Source organism: Otolemur garnettii, unplaced genomic scaffold (assembly GCF_000181295.1).
Source record: "Otolemur garnettii isolate 467f Iridium unplaced genomic scaffold, OtoGar3 scaffold00013, whole genome shotgun sequence".
Lineage (NCBI taxonomy): Eukaryota > Metazoa > Chordata > Mammalia > Primates > Galagidae > Otolemur > Otolemur garnettii.
The window spans coordinates 2,370,064-2,379,242 of record NW_003852408.1 but is presented as its reverse complement, the minus strand read 5'-3'; the positions used below and the strand labels follow the sequence as shown (position 1 = coordinate 2,379,242).

Sequence of the window (9,179 nt, the reverse complement as noted above, 5' to 3'; positions counted from 1 at the left end):
GCATTGTGAGCACTGGTAGTCCTAGTGACTGAAGAGGCTGAGGCAAGAGATTCACTTAGCCCAAGAGTTTGAGGTTGCTATGAGCTGTGACACCACGGCACTCTACCGAGAGTGACAAAGTGAGACTATTCCTTAAAAAAAAAAAAATCCTCAAGGCAGTGGCCCACGTCAGTTAAATTAGTCTCTGGGGGAAGCTTTTATAGTTCCCAGGTAATTCCAATGTGTAGCATCATATTGCCTGGGTGCAGAAACAAGGGTGCTGGAAGGGGCTCCTGACCTGCAGGCAGGTGACCTTGGAATCCTCACTTCCTCGGAGGCTGGGTACCTATTTCCATTTGAAGATCCTCCCCACTGGCTTTTACAGAGCAAGTGTAATTCATCCCAAATTCAGGTGGGCAAAAAACAGGACTTTAATTTCCACAATAACTTCATTTCTGACTCTGAGCACTTATTCTGGCGTATTAAAAAAAAATGAAATGAAACTAGAACCTCAGTGCTGGCTGAGGCTGCTCCCTGCCTTCTCTGGATGGACTGGAGTTTGGGAGGGGAGTTGCCACCTGCCTACTCTATCATCCTTAGCTGTGCAGAACCCTCCCTCCCAGGCCAGGAGACTGTGCAGCTTCAGGGTCATGGTTCCCGCTGGGAATGTTCTTCAGGGCTGCTTGTGTGCTTCAGTTCATTAAGACCCATCTGATTAGTTTCCTTGCCAGTCTTCCCTCCTCTCTGGCAGCTGAGAAGCAGAATGCAGGCCCCTTTGTTCTCTGGCCCAAGAATCATCTCTTTCTCTCACATAACCTTGGCCTTTGGACCAGTTTGCTAGAGTGCTGAGGAAGAAGGAGAAGGTTTACACTTTTGCAAGGGATGTGCTTTGGCAGAAATTATGGCCAGAGCTAAGGCTTTATAACCTTGAGTATTCTAGAAGACTTAAGAAATGCCTACACAGCAAATTCCTGTTTAAATGAAGAGGGCGGCCCAGGGGCCAGGCGAAGTGGCTCACACATGTAATCCTAGCACTCTGGGAGGCCGAGACACGTAGATTGCTTGAGCTCATGAGTTTGAGACCAGCCTGAGCAAGAGCAAGACCCTATCTCTACTAAAAATAGAAAAACTAAAGCAAGAGGATCACTTGAGCCCAAGAGCTAGAGATTGCTATGAGCTGTGACACCACAGCAATCCACCTAGGTCAGTAGGTTGAGACTCTATCTCAAAATAATAATAATAAAATAAATAAATAAAGAGGGCCCAAAGTAGTTCTTTCTCCATCTCAAGTACCTAAGTTATTCTTTTTTTTAATCTTTTTAAAATCATTTTACTCTGTTTATACTACCATAGTCACATTTAAACTGGCAAAACTGTTCTGATGAAAGACAAGATAGACCTGTCATGCAAAGAAAAATAAGTGCAGGTTTTCACAAAGCTTGAAAAGATAGGTACCACAGTAATACAAGGACAGCTGCAGCAGTCTGAGACAACAGCACCAAGGTTTGCAAGTGAGTAGGAACGAAGGCTGCTCCACAGTAGGTGGCCTGAGACCACCGGTGTTTCCTAAGGGGTATTTCCTCATATGCTTGGTAAGCAGATCACATGTAACACAGAGGGATTAGGGTGACACTTCTGCAGAGTAAATTCCTGAGCAGGTTTTACAAAGTTCTTTCACCTGTGACACATGGTTGCTGAATCGGGATTCTGCAAAAGTAATCCCATAAGGCTTGGCGCCTGTGGCTCAAGTGGCTAAGGCACCAGCCACGTACACAAGAGCTGGCAGGTTTGAATCCAGCCCAGGCCTACCAAACAACAATGATGGCTGCAACCATAATAGCTGGGCGTTGTGGTGGGTGCCTGTAGTCCCAGCTGCTTGGGAGGCAGAGGCAGGAGAATCTCTTGAGCCCAGGATTTGGAGGTTACTGTGAGCTGTGATGCTACGGCACTCTACTCAGGGCGACAGCTTGAGGCTCTGTCTCAAAAAAAAAAGTAATCCCATAGACACCCAGGTAAATTTTACAATCAATGAAATTCTTTCTTTCTTTTTTTTTTTTTTTTTGAGACAGAGCCTCAAGCTGTCTGCCTGGGTAGAGTATTGTGGCATCACAGATCACAGCAACCTCCAACTCCTGGCCTCAAGCGATTCTTTTGCCTCTGCCTCCTTAGTAGCTGGGATTACAGGCGCCTGCCATAATGCCTAGCTATTTTTTAGTTGCAGATGTCATTGTTGTTTGGTGGGCCCAGGCTGGATTCAAACCTGCCAGCTCAGGTGTATATGGCTGGCGCCTTAGCTGTTTGAGCCACAGGCACTAAGCCTACAATCAGTGAAATTCTTAGGCCCCAAAGTAAATAGCCACCCAAATCAAACTTACACACTGTGAATTAAAAGGAAGCCAGTGTAAGGGTTTCCAAAACAACCAGAGCAAGAAAGCTTATTCAAAAAGAAGATCCTCGTACTTCTCTTCAGCCACAGATGAGCAGGCTTAATCACCTCTCCAGCTGCTCCCCATTGTTCAGAGCCCTCATCTTTTTCCTTGAGAATATTCTTTTTTTTTTTTTTTTTTTTTTTTGAGACAGAGTCTCACTGTTGCTCTTAGTAGAGTACCATGGTGTCACAGCTCACAGCAAACTCAAACTCTTGGGCTTAAGCAATTCTCTTGCCTCAGCCTCCCAAGAAGCTGGGACCATAGGCCCCTGCCACAACGCCCAGCTATTTTTTGTTGTTGTTGTTGTTGTTGTTGTTGTTGCAGGTGCCATTGTTGTTTAGCTGGCCCAGGCTGGGTTCAAATCCACCAGCCTTGGTGTATGTGGCCAGTGCCCTACCTGCTGAGCTATGTCTTGTATATTCTTTGACCTATAGAATGTTTCTCCCTCCTTCTCATGCAGCTCTGTGATAATAGAAGCAGGGTATGTTCAGTCTGGGGAATGATGACATGTTTGATGGCATTTACATACTTGTTGGTTATCTTTTTTTTTTTTTTGAGACAGAGCCTCAAGCTGTCCCCCTGGGTAGAATACTGTGGCATCACAGCTCACAGCAACCTCCAACTCCTGTGCTCAAGCGATTCTCTTGCCTCCGCCTCCCAAGTAGCTAGGACTATAGGCACCCGCCACAGCGCCCAGCTATTTTTTGGTTGTAGCCATCATTGTTTGGCAGGCACGGGCTGGATTTGAATCCACCAGCTTAGATGTATGTGGCTGGCGCTCCAGCCCCTTGAGCCACAGGTGCCGAGCCCCCTATTGGCTATCTTAATAGCTTCATCCAAAGTAGCAAACGAAGTCTATAGCAAAGCCAGTTCCACCAGTAGTTCTACTGCTTTGGCATAATTCCTCCTTCATTTAGCCAATTGTTCCCCACCTCTGGCTAAACCAGTCCCTTCATAACTGTCACTTCTTTCATGGTAATGTTCCAATGCTAGCAAAGCAACACCTGCTACATTGTCTTTCTTCCCTCAGATTTTCACTTGAACTTCATTTACATTTTGGATAACTGTGATGCTGAAGTCCCCTGCTATGAAGTCCTCTCAGCTAGTGAAAAGTCTGCTACTTTCATCACTTTTCCCATCAACATTTTAGTCTCTATTATCTTCTTCATGATCTGTCAATATCAAAGAGTTAAGGCATCAGATTTTTCTTCAGGAGGTTTCAACCTGTGTGTGTTCCTTTTAAATGAGTCTTCATGATGGTCTATGCGATTCTTGAGGGAAAGATTTCATTCAGTCTTTGCCCAACATTCTGACGATCTAAAGTCCCCAACTGGAGACTGCCATGGTGGCTCACACCTGTAATCCCAATACTCTGGGAGGCCAAGGCAGGTGGATGCCCTAAGCTCATAGGTTCAAGACCAGCCTGAGCCAGAGCAAGACCCAGTCTCTAAAAATAGCCAGGTGTTGTTGGCCGATGCCTGTAGTCCCAGCTACTTGGGAGGCTGAGGCAAGAGAACTGCTTGAGCCCAAAAGTTTGAGGTTGCTGTGAGCTGTGACACCACAACAATCTGTGAGCGTGACAAAGTGAGACTATCTGCAAAAAAAAAATAAAATGAAGACCCCAACTAAGTGATTGTGGCTGCCACAGCTCCAGTACTGGCTGCCCCGGAGACTTTCTCTGTAAGACTCAGCAGGTTGTGTCGCTTTACTCCTCATGCTGTAAAGTGGCAGCAGGCAAACTTGTGTTTAATTTCTGCCTCCGTTGTCACAGGAGAGCACCTAAGTTATTCATAGGACAGTGGCAGGGCCCCAGAGGTGATTACCCAGGAGCCTACTACTTTGAAACAAAATTCAAAAGTCATTGAACATCAGATGGAGGACCAGACAAACAGATATATCCACACACGGTACCTTAAGACATGTGTCACCAACATCAAATAAACATGAAACCTGGGAGAGGGAGTAGCTGGAGAGTTTCTGTTCAGTCTTCATCCTTGAGTGAAAATTAATAGCAGAGTATGAATTGCTTCTGGTTCATCAGTTCTTAAGATATGTGAAATGATATTGCCACCATCTTTATTTAAATAAAACTTTTTTGTTGTATTTTAATGAATATAAAAACATCTCGGCTCGGCGCCTGTGGCTCAGGCGGCTGAGGCGCCAGCCACATACACCTAAGGTGGCGGGTTCGAATCCCCAGCCCAGGCCCGCCAAACAACAGTGATGGCTGCAACCAAAAAATGGCCAGGCGTTGTGGCGGGCGCCTGTAGTCCCAGCTACTTGGGAGGCTGAGGCAGGAGACTCGCTTGAGCCCAGCAGTTGGAGGTTGCTGTGAGCGTGATACTATGGCACTCTACCCAGGGGGGATAGCTTGAGGCTCCGTCTCAAAAAAAAAAAAAAAAACATCTCTATGAGTTTTCACACATTCAAGCCCAATCTTAGTCCTCTAGCACCATTTTTTCAGTAAAATTTTACAGTCTTCAAGTATAAAAATTTAAGTATTAGAAACCTAATCTGACAGATGGGGAGGGAAGGACTATGGTGAAGCCTAAAAGAAAATTGCAGCTATTGACATTGACATTGCAGAGTGAGATGCCAATAGCATCTTACTGTTGTAAGAGTAGAGGTTTGTCCCCTACCCCAAGCATGGCCACAACTCCAGCCCTAAGTGAGGAAAACCAGCAGGCACCAGATGCCAGCTGGTCACTGAAGAGAGGACAGAGACAGAGGCACCAGCTAGGTCACTAGACAGGAGCAAGGGAGAACAGATGCCCCAGCCAGGCCCTGGGGAAGGAATACTAGCGCCATTTCAGCACCGTGCCCTGTTAGTTGTCAGAGTGAGGGTACCTTGTGGGTGTGACCAACTCAGGGAACATACGGGAGATAGTCATCCTTGAGTGAAGGAGCTGAAGTCTATAAGGTACTTCACTGGGCTGGATTGTTCTGGCTTGTAGGGTGAATCTGAGCCATGAGCTGTGGGCTTGGGGGATGGGAGCTGGGCAGGGGAGGCTGAGAAAAAGGAGTTTGGCTGGCCTGTCTGTGGCCTTATGAAATGGCCAAGCACCTAAAAAAGGGATTTCTGTATTTTAAAATTAGAGGTTTATAATTGGTGAATATAGTAGTACCACCATTTTGAAAGGCACTTCCTGAAGGTAAAATAGAGTATGTTTTTCATGGGTAGGGAATAGAAGTTAGGTGATTAATCTTCAGCCAAAATGAAGATTGGCAAAACAGCCTCATGTCTGCAGAATCACTTTCCAGATTACATAGCATTCCATGACAATGGTGCTGCCAGTATGGGCCCAGAGTCATGCAAGCCCCAGCGAGTGATGGCACTCAAATACACTGCTGGCCTTGATCCAGTGAAGTCAGTGCAGTCATTTCTTTTAGAATGAGGGCTATATGAGGACATGGGGTGTCCACATATTCCCTCCTAAAAATGTTTTGGTGTCCCTGTAGATTTAGGTGCATTGAGCAATCTCTGTAGAAGGCATCCTCAAACTACAGCCTGTGGGCCACATGTGGCCTGCCAAGGACATTTATCTGGCCCGCCAGGTGTTTTTGCCACCGCTACCTGTCCTGTTTAGCAGCCGACTCATCCCAGGGCCTGCAGTCTGGCCCACCAATGGTCTGAGGGACAGTGAACTGGCCATCTGTTTAAAAAGTTTGAGGACCCCCGCTCTGCAGGAGTGGCCTTTGGTTCCTTCTTTTCTCCTACTTCCTGATTGACTTCCTTTCTTCTTCTTTCAGGCTTTATTTACCTTCCTATCATTTGCTCAAGAAACAAATGATAAGGAAGATGCAGTAAGGATATAGGGATGGATAAGTCTGATGCCCTGTCCCCCAGGGATTCACAGTCCAGTAAGTAGGTGAGAGAGATACCTAGACTAGTCAGTAGCCATTCATTCATTAGTAAGAAGTAAGCATCCCTTGGCCGGGCACGGTGGCTCACGCCTATAATCCTAGCACTCTGGGAGGCCAAGGCAGTTGGATTGTCCTGAGCTCACACGTTCAAGACCAGCCTGAGCAAGAGTGAGACCTCGTTTCTAAAAAAAAAAAATAGCTGGGTGTTGTGGTGGGCACCTGTAATCCCAGCTGCTTGGTGAGGCCGAGGCAAGAGAATCTCTTGAGCCCAAGAGTTTGAGGTTGCTGTGAGCTATGATACCATGGCACTCTACCAAGGGTAAAAAAGTGAGACTCGGTCTCAAAAAGTAAGCATCCCAAAGTGGTGTGTACTGGCAGGAGTCCTAGATACAGTGCTGAGTGTGTTCAGCAGATGACTGCTCAGCAGGGGCATCAGGGAAGGCTCTATGGAGGAGAAAGTAACTGATATCTATAACACCTGCTTTCCGCAGTCCTGGGCTGGCTGCTTCAGTTCTGGTGTGTAGAAGCAGGTGGTGAGATCCCTATTTGACAAAGGCTCATTCTTACTCTGACTCCACTGTTGCTAACTTACTGCTCCTTCATAAACTCTTTAAAGTTATATATAGCAATGAAGACTTCAGGAGCCCTACCTGCCATAACCCATGCCCCCATGGAAAAGATCTTGGGGTCTAGAGAGAGACCCGGTTTGAATCTCAGCTCTCTGCCACTCTCAGAGTGTCCATGAATAGGCTTTGGGGGACAACAGCCAAAAAATCCTTGTAAGGATTAGGTGAATAACATGTGACAGTATCTAGCATGGTGCCTAGAAATATTCATTTACTATCATTCTCCTAAATTTCCTTCAAAGTGTAGGTTGGCTTTTAATTTTCCCCATGTTTTAGTATTTAAAATCACTTAGGATGATACCAAATAAGGCTGAAGTGGTCGTGACCAGGAATGGTTAGGAGTCAGATGGTTTGATATAACCGTGTTCACATTAATGGTGTTGCCTTTCTCTGCAGTAGCCAGGATTGCCTTGACCAAAGCTCCCTCTTATGTTTCCCAATTATTCGTTAATTTTTTTTTTCTTATAGAAGAACTACCAGATGCTGTTCTTGAATCTGATGATGATGAAGAAGAAGATGATGAAGTAAGTCAGATGCTTTTCACACCACATAGGAAACTTACATCACACTATTTTTGAGTCTCTTCCTTGCCTTGGTTAAGGAAGTGGAGATTTTTAATTTCTGCTGCATTATTCTCAGAGTTCTGTGGGTTGCTTAAAGCTCCACTGAGCGGTGCTGGCTGTCACCCCCAGAGCCCTACTCTGTAGGGTAGGCTAGCCTGGGCTTCCTGTAGGCTAGTGGCTAGGTTCCCAAAGAAAGGAAGTGAAAGCTTCTAAACTCGTCTGGCTCAGAAGTCTCAGAAAATCACTTCTGCTACATTCTGCTCAAGGGACATCATAAGGCCGGTCTAGACTGGGGGATGGAGATGAGACTTTGCAGGACTAATAGGAATTATAGCAGGGTAAAGGGTGAGTGGATTTAGTGGCCATATTTGAAGCCTTCACACTTCAGGGGTCTCACTGAAGGTAGCAAAGATGAGCATTGCATATCATTTGGATTTTATGGGAAGTCAAAAGGTTCTTTGGTGTGAGTTTTTGGCTTTGAAGGGCCATGAGCTTCCACCTGTCACCCTGTGGAATGCCTGACATGGAGGCTCGCAGTGAGCATCTCTGGGGTATGGGTCCTGGGTTTGGTTCTGAGCTGACCGCACTGATCACTTTACTCTGTTATTTGCATCCTTTTGAGAAGGATTTCCTCAGGTCTGAGAAATCCGGCTGCCTGGTGTTTCGGAGTGTTATGGTTCAGAAGTTAATGCACATGAATCTCTGTAAAATGGTGTAAAGAATGGTAACTTGTGACAGTAGATGAGTTTTCAGATGACAGAGGTTTTTGTTTTGCTTTTCCTTCAGAAACCCAGAAAGAACAGAACAGACCTGTTGCCTGGTGAATATGATTTGGCTTCCTCCATTCTGGGAAGCAGTGACTCCTGCAATGGATGTGGCAGGATTGTATTTGGAGTTTAGTATGTGGGTTAAAAAAAATGTGTATAAGCCAGGTTTTTAATCATTAGTAGGACCAGCTGGAGGAGATAGTTATTTAAGAGCCCTGCCAGAAAGGACATGCTGTGATCTGTGAAGTGATTTTTCCTCAGCAGGCTGCTGTTTTGCCCATCGTTTTCGTCATGGGCTGCAGGTGGCACCAGTGAGCGCTTCTGCTGGCTCCTCCTGCCTTGTCAACTGTGCAGGACTTGACTTGCAGACAGAGATCCTGGCCATCATCTTCTCAGGCCCTTTTGTTTTCAAAGGTAGATCCAGAGGAGAAATGCACCAGCCTAAGTTACACAGAGTTGATGGGGTAAAATCTGGTTTAGAGCAGAGGTCAGCAGACTGTTTCTGTAAAGGGGAAGATAGTGAATACCTTCAGTGAATACCATTCAGTCCCTATTTCAACCACTCACTTCTGCCATTGGAACACAAGGTAGCTATCCATATAGTACATTAATGGATGGGTGGAAAAACTATGGAAAACGATCATTCTGCCAGGCACAGTGGCTCACACCTATAATCCTAACAATATGGGAGTCTGAGGTGGGTGGATTGCTTGCACTCAGGACTTCAAGACCAGCCTAAGCAAAAGTGAGACCCCAGCTCTACTAAAAAAAAAAAAAAAAAGAAAAAGAAAAGAAAAAAACCTATCTGGGTGTGCTGGCAAGCACCTGTCTGTAGTCCTAGCTACTTAGGAGACTAAGGCAAGAGGATTACCTGAACTCAAGAGTTGGAGGTTGCTGTGAGTACAATGACACCATGGCACTCAACCTAGAGTGACAGAGCAAGACTCTTGT

General features: G+C 45.8%; 1 protein-coding gene and 1 pseudogene across 1 annotated transcript in view; one reads left to right on the top strand and one right to left on the bottom strand.

Moving 5' to 3' along the window:
- ARMC9 (armadillo repeat containing 9) overlaps positions 1 to 9,179 on the top strand; it is a 190,653-nt gene that overhangs the window by 83,570 nt on the left and 97,904 nt on the right. Inside the window, exon 16 of the mRNA XM_023510364.1 lies at positions 7,367 to 7,422. Within this exon, the coding sequence (XP_023366132.1) occupies positions 7,367 to 7,422 (56 nt within the window). The remainder of the gene's footprint in view (positions 1 to 7,366; positions 7,423 to 9,179) is intronic.
- LOC105886505 lies at positions 2,415 to 6,929 on the bottom strand (annotated as a pseudogene).